This window comes from Linderina pennispora (assembly GCF_002104995.1).
Source record: "Linderina pennispora strain ATCC 12442 chromosome Unknown DL89scaffold_8, whole genome shotgun sequence".
Classification (NCBI taxonomy): domain Eukaryota; kingdom Fungi; phylum Kickxellomycota; class Kickxellomycetes; order Kickxellales; family Kickxellaceae; genus Linderina; species Linderina pennispora.
The window spans coordinates 125627-141581 of record NW_024468256.1 but is presented as its reverse complement, the minus strand read 5'-3'; the positions used below and the strand labels follow the sequence as shown (position 1 = coordinate 141581).

The following is a 15955-nucleotide window of genomic DNA, read 5'->3' as shown; positions in this document are numbered from 1 at the left end:
AAAGAATCCTCTCCACTTTTCATGCGACAGCATCAATACTGGTATGAGGCCAGCTAGATTCTGGCCTCTATTAATAATGAGAATGGCCGGAAAGTGCATCGTCCATTCGGCATCAGGATTATCTTGATAAGAAAAAAAGACAAGATCGACCTGTCTCTCCAAGCTTCAGTGCTACTAAGGAAACGCATGTGTGGCGAGAGGAGAATTTCTCTGTCGAAAAGCAGCAGCAGGCCCAAGCAACCACTTGCATAATGGGGCTGGTGGAGTAGGGGATGAAGGAGATTGGCTAGATGCAAATCGTCCAAGCTTTAGCCTTGCCTGTATTGCAGCGGCGGCAGCCGAATTGCTAATAGAGGGAGGTCTCGGCATACCCAATGTTTGTATCGTGAGCGCAGCAGACAGGTCACTCTCCCTCTGGGGATGTCCACCTGCAGATGATACATACTGAGAGAAATGCATGTAAATCATGTGTGTTCTGAGGACTGCTCTGAGCATCAAATGCCACTAGGACGGTGAGAATTCTCTATCTGCGAGAAACTGCACCGTTCTATGCAGTTGAGTCCCTCGGCCATCTGAGCGACAGGCGATTTTTGTGCCTCGGTCTGTATTTCACCACAGAGATCCCCAACTCGCCTTCCTGACACATGCAGCTGCCCACCCCCATTCTCCAAATACATAGCTGGGCTTCTGTCACATATAAAGCCGAGCGCACGCACCCCCACCAGAAACTGCAGGCTCACCTCAGCAACAAGCTAAAGCAGATTCGTTCTCTCTTCTTACCTAATAATCCATAAGCACCTTCAGCCCTGCCTAATTCCTCGCTGGTAGCATCCTTCACTTCGTCAATGCTATTCAAGTACAGCATTCTGGCACTGCTCGTCCAAGCCATCGCTGTCCGAGCACACAGTGACTTGGGCAAGCGCGGCAATATTGCCTCTTGCCCCGGCTACAAGATCGTCTCCAAGCAAGATACGGCTAGCGGGTTCTCAGCCACGCTCAAGCTTGCCGGCAAACCTTGCAATGCCTATGGCAATGACGTTAGCGATCTGAAGCTCAATGTCGATTTTGACAGCCAGGACCGACTGCATGTGCATGTGCAAGATTCAGCCGGCAAACAGTACCAGATCCCAGCATCGGTGCTGAAGCTGGATGCGAGCAAACAGACAAACAAGAGCAAGGCGAGCCTCAAGTTCAACTACTTCCAGGACGCCAAGCATGGCTTCGGCTTCAAGGTGTCGCGCGGCAAGGACACAGTTTTCGACACCACCGGTCACCCGCTGATCTTCGAGGACCAGTACATTGAAGTGACATCGAACCTGCCCAGCAATGCCAACATCTACGGCATTGGTGAGACACCCGACTGGTTCCGGCGTGATACCGCCAACACAATCAAGACACTGTGGAACCGCGATGCAGCAGATCCGTTCCAGGAGAATGTCTACGGCTCGCATTCGATCCACATGGAGCTGCGCAATGGCAAATTCCACGGCGCCTACCTGCACAACTCGCACGGCATGGACATTGTGCTCGCCAACAACACAATCCAGTACCGCGTGCTGGGCGGCACCGCCGACTTTTACTTCTTCAACGGACCGACGGCGCTCGATGTCATCGACCAGTACACGGAGCTGGTTGGCCGTCCGAACCGCATACCGTACTGGGCACTGGGGTTCCAGAACTGCCGGTATGGCTACAAGAGCGTCTATGAGGTCAACGACGTGATTGCCAACTACTCCAAGGCCGAGATCCCACTGGAGGTGGCCTGGACCGACATCGACTACATGGACCGCACGCGCGACTTCACCTTTGACCCAGTCAACTTCCCGCTCAGTGAGATGCAGAAGCAGCTCAAGTACCTGCACGCGCACAATCAGAAGATGGTGCTTATGACCGACCCAGCCATCCAGCGCAACTCTTCTTACGGCCCGTATGCGCGCGGCCATGAGCAGGACGTGTTTGTCAAGAATTCTGACGGTAGCGTGTTTGTAGGCCAGGTATGGCCCGGGTACACGGCATTCCCGGACTGGTTCGCGCCCAACGCCGACAAGTGGTGGAGTGGCGAGCTGAAGCGCTACTTTGAAGCGCTGCCAATTGATGGCATGTGGATTGACATGAACGAGGCTGCCAGCTTCTGCACTGGCAGCTGTGGCTCAGGAATCCCTGAAGATGTTGTGCCGCCATTGCCCTGGAATGCCGACCCGCCACCGGTCTACCGGCCGCTCAACATAAGCAACCCGATGCTGGTACCACCGTATGCTATCCACAATCCATGGGTGGAGCTCTCCAACAAGACCATCGAGACCACAGCCCTGCATGCCAATGGCGTCCTGGATTACCATGTGCACAACATCTATGGACTGATGATGTCTATTGCCACGCACAAGTTCCTGACAACCTACAGGCCAAACACGCGGCCGTTCCTGCTCTCGCGCTCCACGTTTGCCGGCTCCGGCGCCCTGGTCAGCCACTGGACCGGCGACAACGAGTCGTCGTTCAAGGACCTGCATGTGTCAATTGCATCGATGCTGGATTTTGGTATTTTTGGCATCCCGATGGTGGGTGCTGATATCTGCGGTTTCAACGGCAATACAACCGAGGAGCTGTGCGCACGCTGGATTGAGGTCGGTGCCTTCTATCCGTTCTCGCGCGACCACAATGTCATTGGCGCCATCCCGCAGGAGCTCTACCGGTGGGAGTCTGTGGCCGAGGCCAGCCGCTGTGCCCTTGCTGTTCGCTATGCTCTGCTGCCATACTTCTACACCAACTACCAGCATGCTGTCGAGAATGGCTGGCCAGTTGCCCGCCCGCTCGTGTTCCAGTACCCCGAGATCGCAGCCACCTCTGCAATTGACAAGCAGTTCCTGATCGGCGATGGGCTCCTGATCTCACCGGTGCTGACTCAAGGTGCAGTCACTGTCGATGCGTTCTTCCCCAAGGGCGTCTGGTACGACTGGTACACATACAAGGCAGTCAAGGGCGAGAACAAGGAAATCACATTAGATGCCCCGCTGGAGCACGTCAACGTGCATGTCCGTGGTGGTGCGATTCTGCCGGCCCAGGTTCCCGCCATGACGACCACCGACTCGCGCAAGAACGACTATTATCTTGTCGTTGCCGTAGATGAGCGTGGTCGTGCTGAGGGAAAGCTGTACCTGGATGATGGCGAGACCTTCGATACTCCGCATCGCTGGATCTCGCTGGAGTACAAGAACGGTAGGCTGTCGGTCTCACAGGACAGTGGCAACTACAGAGTGGCCCCCAAGCTCACCAAAGTCGTATTGCTTGGTGTCGATAATGTCAAGACAGTCAGGGTTAGCGGTGCATCGCAGAGCGCAGCCAAAATTTTGTCAGAGAACGACAGCACCACAGTGGAGGGTCTCAGCATTGATCTGAACCGCAGCGCAAGCATCTCGTTCAAGTAGCATACTGCAGGCCGAGTGTTTCAGTGGATGAGGTTTATAATAGAGATATTGGTTGCTGGGAAAAATGCACGTGGTTTCTACTTGCGGTGCCGCCTGTCGTTGCGGTGCCGCTGATCAGCCCCGCGTCCGCCGCGCCGGGGAGGTGGGCCGCGCTGGTTGTCGCTGCGACCGTCATTTTGCTGGTTGTCGCGTCGCGCCTGCTGCGGCTGCGACTGCGGCTGCTGGCGACCGTTATAGTCAGGCGATGCGCGGCGGCTGCCACGGTTATCGGCTCTGCCATCGCTGCCTCTGCTGTCATTTCCACGGCTGTCATTGCCGCGGTTGCGGCGGTGGTGGCGATCCGGTACCTGCTGCTGTTGCTGCTGCTGTTGCTGTTGGCGCTGGTCCTGGCGCTGCTGTTGGCGCTGCTGCTGCCTGGGCTCTGGTTTCGGCTCTTGCTTCTTCTGCTCAGGGCCGAGTCTGCTGGCCACACCGCGGTCATCCTTGCGGCGATTATTCTGGTGCCTGGGCGACTCATACTCCCGTGGCTTCTCGGGCTCACGCCCCCTGGAGCTATTGCGGCTGCCACGACCCTGCCTCGGCGCGCGCTCCTTCTCGTGCTGACGCTGGTTTTGTTGCTGGCGCACCAGCGCGCGCAGCTCCTGCTTCCGCTGCTCTGTCCTCTGCCCAACCGATTCGGCTGCCGGTGACTCACCAGATGGCTCGTCCTTGCGCTCAGTTTTTGGCGACTCGCGCATGCGCTTGGCCGGCACCGCCTCCTGGGCCCGATCGGGCGTGTCGTGCCTGCGTTTGACGCCGTGCTCAGGCGTGTCGCGCATGCGCTTGGCTGGCACGGCCTCCTGGGCCCGATCTGGTGTGTCCCGCCTGCGCTTGACGCCATGCTCGGGTGGTGCGCGTTTCGCGTCCTGCTGGGGCTCTGCGGGGCGATCCGCACGCGAGCGCTTCACATCCGGCACATTGTCGGCGGGCGGGTCGCGTGCGCGTTTCGCAGGCGGTTCCGGGTTGGGCTCATTTTGGCGACGGGCCATGGATTCGTTTTTGGCCTCAGCTGGCTTTCGGTCGGTGCGGCGCCCGGCTGCCTGGCTGGTGGAGGCGGCGGCTGCTGCTGCGGCGGCAGTCACTGCACGGTGCGTATCGCGAGCTGCTGGTTGCTTGGGTGCAGGGCGACGCGGCGAGCCGTCTTGAGTACTGCGGGTTGGCTCGGCTTTTGGCGGCTTGGTCTTGGGCGGTTCATTGCGTGACTTGGCAATGTCCTTGGCGGGCTCCTTGGGCGACGAGACTGCCGAGCTGGCGGTTGACGGCCGGACAGCACTTCTGGGGTTCGGGCAGTACTCGGACTCGGGCAGCATGGACCTTCTGGCCGCGCTCAGCACGGCATTGTACGAGATGGCCAAGACCTTGAGGTTCGTCTCGTCGCTAGTGGTGATTACGTCGATTTTAGCCTGGATCTTTTCGCCCAGCCGCTGGGTGGCCGGGAACGACTTGTGCATCTCCTTGAGCGCCAGGATCGCATTGCGCACGGTGTTTTTGTTGCCCTTGTCCAGAGCCAGCTCAATGCCATTGTACAGCTCCGCCTGGAACTTGAACATCACCGAGCGGAAATCATCAAATGTCATCTGCACCACGTTCTTTTTGATGCGCGAGTAGTCGCCGGGCGTCGCCGGGCCCCGCGCTCGTCCGATCGTCCGCGACGGCGGCGGCAGGAACCCACGCTGGTACGTCCACGTGCGGCAGAATCCAATCAACCCGCGCCATGCGTTCAGCGCCCGGTCATTGTAGAGCCTCTCGTTCGCCCGCATATTGGTCAGGTACATCAGCGAAATATCCATAAAGCGCGCGTAGTAGCGTGTCTCGTTCTCGGTCATTGACCTCAGGATATCAGCAGCCTTCTTGCAGAATACGTGATCGTACACCGACACAATGCTGAACTTGTTGGTCGCCAGCGGGAAATGCATCATCCACAGGAACTTGGCGCAGAAGCTGGCATCCGCCGCCGATTGCATGCTGCGCGGCAGCACGCAGTGGTCCAATATAGCCTCGACCGTGAACTTGCGCTGCACCAGGGCCATGCAGAACCAGTAGTCCTTTTGCACTGTCAGCCATTTGCGGATCCGTCCCACGTGCTGCTGCTGCTCTTGGTGCTCGCGCTCTAACTCCTCTGCCAGCAGCTTCGCCCGTTTCCGCAGATTCTCCAAGTTATGGCGCTGCGACCGCGACGCCGACCGCTCCACCGCGTCAATCCGCTTGGTCAGCGAGCGCAAAATCTCGATCTCCTTCTTGTACCGCAGCGCAGGCACCTCCGTGTCGTACAGCGTCAGGACCCAAAACACCGCAACAAAGTCCGCTGTGATGCCACGCTCAAGCGACGCTGCTGGAACTATCTTGCTGATGTAGTCTACGAATTCGCGCGAAACTAGTGGCGCCTTGTATGTGAGGTCCCGCACCACCCGCGGCTGTCGGTCGTCGCTGTCGGTCTCAGTGCCGCTGGCCTCCTCCCGATCTTCCTTCTCTTCCTCCTCTTCCTGGGCTGGAGTATCAGATTCGACAATCTCCACTTCTACACTGGCTCCATCCGCCTCCCACTGCTTCAGCCCCTTGGCCAGCTGCTGTGACAACACTGGCCGCCCAAACAAAACCGCCCACTGCCATGTCAGCCCGTATTTCTGCGCCAGCACCTCAGGAGGTGGCACCAGGGATGCGTAGCGCTCTGGCGGCAGATATGACACCAGCAAATTAAACAGCTGGTTGATGTGCTCCACCTCACGGTCATAGAATATCGACGCGTTGCTCACTGATAGCGTCATTGTGCGCGCAATCGCTTCAGCGTGCGTGCACATGCCGACAATATACCCCAGCACCAGGTTGCGCTCCACCAGCAAGTCCGTCAGCCAGACAGCCAGCCGATGCGTCAGCTTGTTAGTCGTGTTGATTGCCAGCAATGCTTCCACGGACGCCTCTGAAGATACCAGCCATGAGCTGTTCATGCCGTACGCCTCGAGCCGCAAATGTGGCCCGCCCTGCAGCGCCAGGGTCTGGTCGTCTGTGGGCGACGACAGCGGCTCAATGCCTGCCAACCGCCGAATGCACTCGGAGACAATTACCAGCTCGTATACTGGCTCATTGTCAATGTTGCGTGTAACCCGCAGCATGCGCTTCAGCAGATATTCAAGGACCAAGCCCAGTCCCGCGTACTCGTACCGATGGCTGTATGCTGCAACAAACGCCGCCAAGCTCTGCAGCCAGTGTGCCGGGTTGACGTTGTCTGACTTCAGCTTCTTGCGCTTCAGGTTGTCGCGCTCCGGGTCGTTGATCATTTGGATGATCAAGTAGAATAAGATGTCAGCGTCCATCGGCGACAGGTACCGGAATGCCTCGACCACGGGCTCAACAAGGTTGTCGTACGATGTTACCTGGCCCAGAATCACCGCAAGAGAGAATGTTGGCGTGGCATGGCACAGGTGGCACAGGCGTCGCCCCATGGCCCGCGCGTTCTCGCCCGATAGCCGCCGCATCACAGAGTTGACGTCGCGTCGCGCCTTCTTCATCAGCACCTCGATTTCGACCATCGACAGCTGCACCGCCTTTTCATTACTGACCATGACTTCTTCGTCATCATCATCGAATGTTTCCTCCAGCGACATTGACATCAGGTCAATCGGCTGACTGGCCTTAGAGCCCGGGCGCTCACCATCAGACACAATCTCGGGAAGCCTCGACTCCCAAGTAGCCAGTAGCGCCTCCCACATGTTGTAGAACTCGTAGCGCCTGCTCAGCGGCAGGGCACCGACAAGCGACCACAGCTCGTTCGACAGCCCGGGCATCGACTTGGCCAGCGAGTAGGCTGGGACCACCCATGAGCACAGGAACCCATACCACCTCTCGAAATCGGTCCGCATGCCGAACCGGCAGAGCCGGATGAACCGAGTCAGAAGCTGCGGAGACTCCGCGAGTCGCACAAACGCCACACGCAACCACGGCGCCAGAACCATCGGCATATCCCTCAGCGCTGTAGCCGTGGGTAGGCGCCCGCGGAGCCAGAACTTGTCGTAAAAGAAGCCCTCAACCGATCGGGTAACCAGCGGCGTCAGCACAATGATCGTCCGCCCATGCCCATCGTCCTCGGGCTTGGCGTGTGCTGGCAGCCCCCACGTGTTGCACTCCGCCTGCGGCTTGCTTGGAACCGAGATCTTCACGCGGATCCGCGGCCGACTTGGCAGCCGCACGCAGTCGGTGGCTTCGTAAACCGAGCGCGTGGCCTCGTCGATCATGCGCACCACAATGTCAGCAATCTCTGGGTTCACGCGGGCCATGTCTGGCTCCTTCTTCAGATACCGCAGCGCGCTGTCTGCATCGCCCACCGCCAGCAGCTTCGCGCACAACAGCGCGTGCTGGTTGACGTCAGGCTCTTTGACTTCCTCTTCGTCTTCACCGCCATCGCCGCTGCCGCCGCTGCCGTCGCCCTCGAGCGCTCCCATTGATGCCAGCGCATTGAGCGGGCTGCCTTGCAAGTCTCTGAGCGAGTCACGCCACGCATTCAACTCTGCCAAAAACGGTACATCTTTGCTGGGCATCAGATACGGGTACAGTGCCGACAGGGAGATGAGGTCGTGGGAGATGAGCAGCGCTGCCACTGTGACGAGCTCTTCGGCTGGCTTTGTGTTTTTGGCTGATTTAGCTGCAATCTGAAAGCGCCAGCCGACAAGCTGCGCCAGCCGGTCGGATCGAGCCCACGGCGATGCGTCAATCAGCGCCAGGAAGAACGCCCAGCTGACACGCACGTCGGTGATGAAGCAGTCGAGCAGAATATCGACTACACGGTTCGGGTCAAGGCTGAACTGACCAATCACCCCCTTAATGCTACGCAACAGGTCTCCCACGCACTCCTGCAGGACAGGAATCTCGCGAATCGCCGCCATGGAACGCGGTCCAAGCCGGTCCGAACCAGAGTCGAGGCGTTCCAGGATTTCAGGCGTAATTTCGCTCTGCGGAACCTTCATCGTGGCCCACATGATCATCGTCAGCAGCTTCGAGAACCCCTCGGACTGCTCGCGCACCAGATTGTACTTTGTCTGCTTGAAATTCAGCGTCGTGTACAGCCGCACGTACTTGCGGTTATATATGTCGGCGCTCTTCACCACGCCTGTGGCCTCCAGCATCTTGCCCTCCCACCGCTGCAGCGCTGACGTATTTGTGACCAGTTTCTTTGCTAGCAGCGCCTTCGCCACCATCGTGAGCTGATTGCTTTGCTCCAGTACGCGCATCTGCTGCGTCCTCCACCAAGCCTCTATTTCCGTATTCGTCTCATGAGTGTCCGGCGCCCACTCGACGCCTAGCGCCCACACCGTGTCTGCCAGGGCCTCGCTGAGGCGCCGCCGTGCGTGCTCTGCGTCGTCGTCGTTGGTTGTGTTGCGGAGTGTGTCTGTGTGGTGTGAGACCCACTGTGAGATGCCTTGCGCGAATGTGCTGGCGTCCGGGAATCCATGGCTGTCGGTCTTTGTGCACGCTGCAATCAGCAGCTGTGTGCAGAGCACGGCCTCAGCACCCTCGGGCGCACCAGACAAAAGCGCGTTGGTGCTAAGTGGAGAGAAAAATAGAACGATGTCTCGTGGGGAGGGGGAGTTTTAGTTCGGAAATGCTTTCATAATAACGCGTTGCTGTCTTGAACTGGTCAGTTGCCAAGGAGGAGAACGGAATGACGGTGTTCGTGGCTTGCTTACAGTTTGTCGTTGAGGCCGCTCCATTCGCCTTGTTGAATCTGCTTAATTATATTCAGCTCGAGAGGCTGCTCGCAAAGGGACTCTGCAGTCTCCATGTTACAAAAGAATATGACTGTGCGCTATAGAAACAAAAATAAAACGAATATTTGCTGAGTTTTTGCGGAAGGAGAATGGTGCTTGACCTTTGCGTTCCCTGACAGCCCTTTGGCTGTTGACGAAAGAAAAAACAGTGATTTTTGATTTAATTTTTCCACAAGGGCTGGCTGCCAAAACTCAGCACAGCTGCAAAGGAGTTTACTTGGACGCCACCGCCGGGTCATTTTTCAAGAAGGCAATGCCGAGCAGGATGGCAGCAACAAGGAACACCAGGGCAATGATAAGCCATATGAGTCCACAGCACCGCGAGCTGCAGTGCGTCTCCTTTGCGAACCGCGACGCGTCGCTCTCGTTGACCTTTCTCCGAATAGTGTCATCCATGATGTCCCAGACGCTGTACAGAGAGCTCATGACGCCCATGAACAGCACCACGTATTTCAGCCCAATACCTCTGGGCGTGAACCACAGGCCGACAATCAGCCCAACAAACAGCAGTGTGATGCCGCGCGTCAGCCAGTTGCGTGCCCAGAACAGCGTAGCCAGTAGGCAGACGCCAATAAACACCGAGACGACTTTCGACGCCAGGACATTGAACCCGGCAAACACCATCAGCGCGCCCAGGAACGAGCTGCCCAGATATCCCGCAGGCATCGTGCAGAACCACTTGCCGCCGACCATGCGCGTCAGGCCGCCCTCGTCGGGATCGATTGTGATGGATTTGATTTTGGCGCCTGTGCACAGCCCCGCGGCGGCGTGACTGAACTCGTGTAGGGCTACTGTTACCAGCTTGAACGGATACAGGATGTAGTTTACATACGGCATGTTCCAGAGGATGAGGATGGCCAGCGCGTAGGCGCCGATAACCACCAAGGTTATCTTTTGGTCATGTGTCGGCGTCAGGCCTTCGACAATCTGGTCTTTTGTGAGGGCGCGCTTGGCAAAGTGCAATGTATCGGATGGATATACAGGTGCCATGAGTGTGTCTAAAAGTGTATAAATACAGGTGAAAAGCTGGTATGTGTGGAGAGAGAGGAAATGAATGGTGGCGGAAGATGGGTTGGCCTGCCAAAGAACCTGGCTATTAGCAACTGGAGATGTGCAGCCCGAGACCCTTCCTTTCTGCACTATTTTAAGATGAAGCTGCTCTTGGCGCGCAGCACAGCAGCCTGGCATCTTTGTGCGAATCTAAATATAGTGCTGAGCGGCACTAGAACGTCGCTTCCAGCATCGAGCCGAGCCACGAGTTGCAGCACCAGCTCCCCCCGTGTGACAGGAACACAAGATTCCGCTTTTCCGCCCTCTGCGGTCTGCAGGCCTCTTTACTGTTGGTCTCCAGGACAGTCGCAGGCTATAGCCTGTGGACTTTGCCAGCAACTAATCTTTTGTTATCTCCTCTGCTACTCAATACACTCTGTATGAATTCACTGTTCAAATTAGTCCGGCGACCAGCGCTCGGCCTCCCACACCGTCTATTGTTCTCCACAACCCCCGCGCCCTCAAAGGACCTGAAGGCGTTAATGCGCACGCTGCCGCCCAAACCCGAGCCGCCCGAGGACGACTCATGCTGCCTGACAGGGTGTGAATTCTGCGTGTGGGATCTATACGACGACGACATGCGTGAGTACCAGCAGCAAGCAAAGGCGATCAGCGAGGAATTCGAAAAGCAAGGGAAACCTGTGCCCGAGGAGCTAAAGCCTGAGAACCTGCGCGACTCAATTGACCCAACCATGCGCGCATTCCTGGATCTAGAGCGCGAGCTGGCCATGAAGGACCAGGACAAGGACGACTAATGTACTATTATTTACTGGCATCGCCAAACTTGACGCGAGTGCATATAGCCAGACACGCGAGCGGATCAGGAAAGATGGCTTTTTTGTCTCGACTTGCGGCGTCATCGGTTTTGTAATTCTTGTGTGCCCATGAAACGCGTTTTGTCTTTCGCCTCCTCTTTCCTATACTTTTTTACACTGTAGAGACACTTTTTCTTAGCCTGCCCAATTCAGCCCTTTCTATTTCCCTGCACTTTTTTAACAGCCTACTTTTGAATTCAACTCATGGCGGATGAGTCACCAACAGCAGCCCTGGCGCAGTCCATGCTTTTAGAGTCGTTTTTGGACCAGGCGACGCGCTACGCGCTGCGGCTCCTAACACTACGCATGCGCCTTGGTCGCATCCAGGAGCGGCGGCACAGGGACGATACTGAGACGCTCTACAGCGATGCTGCACGGTACTTTGATGAGCTGAAGGCTCTGACTCCGCAGCTGCAAAGTACGTTTGGGGTCGTGGAGAAGCTGCGGCAGCGAGGCTGCGTCACTGGCTCCACCGAGGGGTTCCGGGTGCGCACACGCGTTTACGAGCTTATCGGATCATGCTTCAGCGACATTCTTCCTATCTCCGATCGGCGCCACGGCGAGCAGTTCGGAAGTGTGCGCCAGTGGCCACTCACCGCCTACGATCCGCGAGAGGACGATATGACGGCCCACCCGATGTGGTCGCTGATGCGCCCGAACCGCCCGCCGCAAACAATCTTGCAGATATTCCTGGATCTGTCGCAGCAGCTGGTGGTGTTCCATGGTGCCCACAGCGAGACGCTGACGCAGGTGTCGGTGGGCGCCGAGTGGTTCTCGATTCTTTCTATGCTGCTGGCGCAGCTGGCCCTGGCAAGCAGCGTGTTTGGCGAGTATTCGAATGACCAGGTAGTTGCAGCGCTGGATTACGTCGGCCCAGATGCAGATCAGGGACGCACCACACTATACCCGGAGCTGTGGGGCGCAGCAACTTCACAGTTGGCGGCAGACTTGGACCAAGAATTGATTGGGATCAAAGAACTGGCCAGGAAGATGAGGAGCAAGCGCACAGCCGATGCAGCTATCACGGAACTGGCTGAGCTCAAGTCACCACATGCGTTTGCAAACCGGCTGGTTGTGTATTTGGGTGCTGTGTTGGACCGCCTGGAGCCGCCGACACTAGATGTGTATTCGTCGATCCGCCAGTCAGGGTCGTTCCCGCCCGGCTTCTTCAGCTCACCGGATGACTCTCTGGATTTGCCCGCCCATCCACAACTTATTTTCGACCCTGAGACGTCACCCAACCCGTTCTCGCCAGAACCCGCACCGCAGACCATGGATGACCTTGCTGCAATCACCCGCAGCCTTCAGCCTCAGCGGATCTACGTCCCGGACACACCAACAGCCATGCACATCGATGGTGACTCTATGCCTGCCAGTCCCTCAGAGGATGTGCTGATGCGCAGCGCACGGCGGCCAACGCGGCTTGCAGCTCGGAGATCGTCGTTGGAATCAGAGGAGGAAGCACCTAGCCATGCTATTGATCCGACGTCGTCACAGCTCGCCCAGACGCCGCAGCACGCTAGCTCATCCATGATTAGCGCCGACACCATTGACATCGAGAATACTGTGATTGCGGAATCTCCTAGCGCCCTGCTTTCGGCCAAACACGACCGGCGCCTGAGCCGCACCAGTCGCGCCCTCCATGACCAACCGCCACCCGCCCTGGACTTTGCTTCGATCCAGCAACCACCGCAAACACCACCGCGAAAGACCACTGTCACACGCAGCGCTATGACCACTCCCAAGTCACAAACCGGAAAGGCTGCCGAGAAGCCAAGATACGTCGACAACTGGCGGCAGGGCGATGTTGAGGGCGGCGGACGCCCGCACCGCAAGCGCCACAATTCGCGCCCTGCCACCCCGACGAATCTTCGTTCCATGCCACCCCCACCATCCCTGCTGTCGCCCAAGATCCTGGCTGCCGCCAAGCGCAAAAATATTGATTTCGACGACATGGTCCGCGATTCTGAGTGCCAGACCACTCCTGAGAAGCGCCCGCGCCTTGAAGCCCCCCTGTCCATGCTCACCCCCTCGGCCCAGGTCACGCCGGAACACCAGACTGGCACTGCCACAGATCTAGGCGCACAGTCTGCAACACGGTATGTCGGTGGAAAAGATAAAGGCGATCTTGCTGGCGGTGGCCGGAAGCACACGGAGCGGCTGCGGAAAAACACATCACGGGAAGCGCGGCCACCCCCCAGTTTGATATAAAACAAGTTGTGGCCTCGTCGTGGACACCTTTAAATGTAGCATTCGTACCATCTATGAGATTCAAAGAGTAAAAGCATATCCACATGTCGATACGCATCGACTGCAAAAGTGCAAAAAGCGACCGATCACGGGATCGAACCGTGGACTTCTCGCATCGGAAACGAGCGCTCTAGCCTCTGAGCTAAGCGGCCTAAGCCTTAACGGCTAACACGTCTGAGGGTCATGGAAATCCACTCCTATGCTATGTTACGCATTCACACTCTCCATCGTCACCTTTGTTTACTGAGGCTAGCCTGCATGCAATCAACACTGCTCTACTTTGTGCATGCTACCGCTGATATTTGACCCCTTACCCTCTCGGCAGCTGTGTATATGATAACATATGTGCTGGTACTTAGAACCCGCAGTTTATATACTGTGTATCCGTTGCATAAGCCCCCATGTCCATGTGAAGTCCCATTTGAGTACAGCTTGCTCAAATGTCTATCTTGTCGCCAAATACTCTCACCATGCGCCCTTCTGGCCGGAACAAGTGTTCCCTAAACTCTGCCTAATATGTAGTCCACCCGGCTCGTGCGGATCGGCTTTTGAAACCACTGCTCCGCTCCGTTCTTCCCATTTGCGAAAAGCCGGGCGATCCCTAAATGCCTGACCATTCCGTCCGTACAATTTTCGATTACCACGCTCAAGCGGAAACCTTCCAAACGACAGAAATTCGTGTTTGGAGCCAGTCAGGACTGTACCGGTGGATTTCGGCTGCAAAAACACCTCCGGCCACCCGTAGGATATGCTGCTGCACAACCGTATAAAAGGCACAGCAAAGACTGCTGGTCTCCCTGGTAACTGTGACTGCTTCCGCTCTTTATCTGTACGTCTGCTCAATCTCTCCATCATGCCCATTGCCTCTCTCGCCCCCAGCATCGCCATCCCATCGGTTGATCTGCCGACATTCTTTTTCAACACAGTAAAGAATTCGACGCTATTTGGGCAGAAGCCCGAGCTGCCCTTCCTTGTCAGCGAGTCCAAGACCCTGTCGTTTGCTGATCTGGAGAAGCTCACCAATGCTCTCGCCTCGGGCCTTTTCAACAACACCGGTCTGAATAAGGGCGATACACTGCTGGTCGTCCTCCCAAACAACGTCTACTACCCAGCAATCACCCTGGCGACACAGATGGTCGGTGCTGTCGTCACCACCGCCAACCCACTGTACACTGCGCGCGAGCTTGCCCACCAGATCAAGCTGACTGGCGCAAAGATGGTGGTTTCGATTGACGCCAAGGTCCCTGCCATCAAGGAAGCAGTGAATTCTGCTGCGTCGTCTATTCCTGACAACCTCATCTTTACGCTAGATGGTGCCAACCCTATTTTCAACATCCTCTCAACCAAGCCCTTCCCGCGCGTCTATCTGCGCACTGAGGAAGAGACGAAGAATGCGCTTTCGTTTATTGTCTTCAGTTCTGGTACCAGCGGCAATCCCAAGGGTGTCATGCTCAGCCACCGCAACGTCGTCGCCAACATCACGCAGAACCTGGCAGTTGACAAGAGCGACAAGTACCTTACCGACGCCTACGCACATATCGAGCCTAATGCACATATGATCGCTGTCCTCCCGTTCTTCCACATCTACGGCCTGACATGCATCATGCACTTGCAGCTGTGCCAGGGCCGCCCACTTGTGATCATGCCCCAGTTCGACCTTGAAAAGTTCTGCCAGCTAGTGCAGCAGTACCGCTGCCGCGCTGCCCACCTGGTGCCGCCTATTATCCTCGGTCTGACCAAGAGCCCGGTTGTCAAAAGGTACGACATCTCGAGCCTGCTGTTTATCAACAGTGGGGCTGCTCCACTCACCAAGGAGCTGCAGCAGGAGGCACAGAAGGTTCTGGGATTCCCAGTTTGCCAGGGATATGGCCTTTCTGAATCAAGCCCAGTGATTACCCGGATTAGCCCTGGTAAGGTTGTGTATGGCTCATCAGGCCAGCTCATTCCAAACATGACTGCCAAGGTCATTGACGATGATGGCAAGGAGGTTGGTCCTGGTGAGGTTGGCGAGCTGTGCTACCGCGGTCCCAACATCATGGTGGGCTACCTGAAGAATCCAGCGGCTACTGCCGAGACCTTGGACTCTGAGGGCTATCTCCATACCGGAGATGTTGGCTATATCGACAAGGACGGCTACAACTTCATCACCGACCGCAAGAAGGAACTGATCAAGTACAAGGGCTTCCAGATCCCACCCGCTGAAATTGAGGGCCTGCTGCTTGATCACCCAGCGATTCTGGACGCAGCAGTCATTGGTGTCTATGACGACACTCGGGCAACTGAGGTTCCCAAGGGATTCGTCGTTATCAAGCCCAATGCCAACAAAACAGGTATTGTTGATGAGATTCACTCATGGCTGAACTCGCGCGTCACTCATTACAAGCGGCTGCGTGGTGGAATTGAGGTCATCGATGCCGTTCCCAAGTCAGCAACCGGGAAGATCCTCCGGCGTGTTCTGAAGGAGCGCGAGTCGCAGAAGCACAAGGCCAAGCTTTAATATCTGGTAATGTTAGGGGTGAAATATAACACGAACTTGCTTTTGAGACTCGTGCTATGATAAGATTTTCCATAGTCCGATATGTTCTGGCTATCAGGGAACAGGCAAAGAAGCACATTTTTA

General features: G+C 56.8%; 6 protein-coding genes and 1 non-coding gene across 7 annotated transcripts; 4 read left to right on the top strand and 3 right to left on the bottom strand.

The window, feature by feature from the left end:
* The first annotated feature begins 745 nt into the window (after nucleotides 1-745).
* DL89DRAFT_268015 (alpha-glucosidase) lies at nucleotides 746-3480 on the top strand. Its single transcript, XM_040887758.1, has one exon. It carries the CDS (start codon nucleotides 846-848, stop codon nucleotides 3420-3422), a length of 2577 nt encoding a protein of 858 aa, XP_040742704.1. The 5' UTR covers nucleotides 746-845; the 3' UTR covers nucleotides 3423-3480.
* Nucleotides 3440-8622, bottom strand: DL89DRAFT_268014 (uncharacterized protein). Its single transcript, XM_040887757.1, has one exon. The coding sequence runs from the start codon at nucleotides 8576-8578 to the stop codon at nucleotides 3500-3502; it is 5079 nt and encodes a 1692-aa protein (XP_040742703.1). The 5' UTR covers nucleotides 8579-8622; the 3' UTR covers nucleotides 3440-3499.
* Nucleotides 8623-9433: 811 nt separating this feature from the next.
* DL89DRAFT_247062 (uncharacterized protein) lies at nucleotides 9434-10210 on the bottom strand (the record flags this gene model as incomplete). Its single annotated transcript, XM_040885116.1, has 1 exon — nucleotides 9434-10210. The coding sequence occupies one exon, from the start codon at nucleotides 10208-10210 to the stop codon at nucleotides 9434-9436; it is 777 nt and encodes a 258-aa protein (XP_040742702.1).
* A 440-nt stretch (nucleotides 10211-10650) lies between these two features.
* Nucleotides 10651-11025, top strand: DL89DRAFT_293452 (uncharacterized protein; the record flags this gene model as incomplete). The annotated part of the gene is made up of 1 exon (XM_040890391.1): nucleotides 10651-11025. One exon carries the CDS (start codon nucleotides 10651-10653, stop codon nucleotides 11023-11025), a length of 375 nt encoding a protein of 124 aa, XP_040742701.1.
* Nucleotides 10797-13378, top strand: DL89DRAFT_268013 (uncharacterized protein; the record flags this gene model as incomplete). Its single annotated transcript, XM_040887756.1, has 1 exon — nucleotides 10797-13378. A coding segment is annotated over exon 1 (2002 nt), but the record flags the coding sequence as incomplete, so codon positions are not given.
* A 36-nt stretch (nucleotides 13379-13414) lies between these two features.
* DL89DRAFT_t93 lies at nucleotides 13415-13487 on the bottom strand. The gene has a single exon. It is a non-coding gene; the product is annotated as a tRNA-Arg (tRNA).
* Nucleotides 13488-14188: 701 nt separating this feature from the next.
* DL89DRAFT_247058 (acetyl-CoA synthetase-like protein) lies at nucleotides 14189-15859 on the top strand (the record flags this gene model as incomplete). Its single annotated transcript, XM_040885115.1, has 1 exon — nucleotides 14189-15859. The coding sequence occupies one exon, from the start codon at nucleotides 14189-14191 to the stop codon at nucleotides 15830-15832; it is 1644 nt and encodes a 547-aa protein (XP_040742699.1). The 3' UTR covers nucleotides 15833-15859.
* Between the last annotated feature and the right edge of the window lie 96 nt (nucleotides 15860-15955).

Coding starts and splice junctions, on each gene's coding strand:
- DL89DRAFT_268014 (XM_040887757.1), bottom strand. CDS start 8,578: ATGCTGGAGGCCACAGGCGTGGTGAAGAGCGCCGACATATATAACCGC.
- DL89DRAFT_268015 (XM_040887758.1), top strand. CDS start 846: ATGCTATTCAAGTACAGCATTCTGGCACTGCTCGTCCAAGCCATCGCT.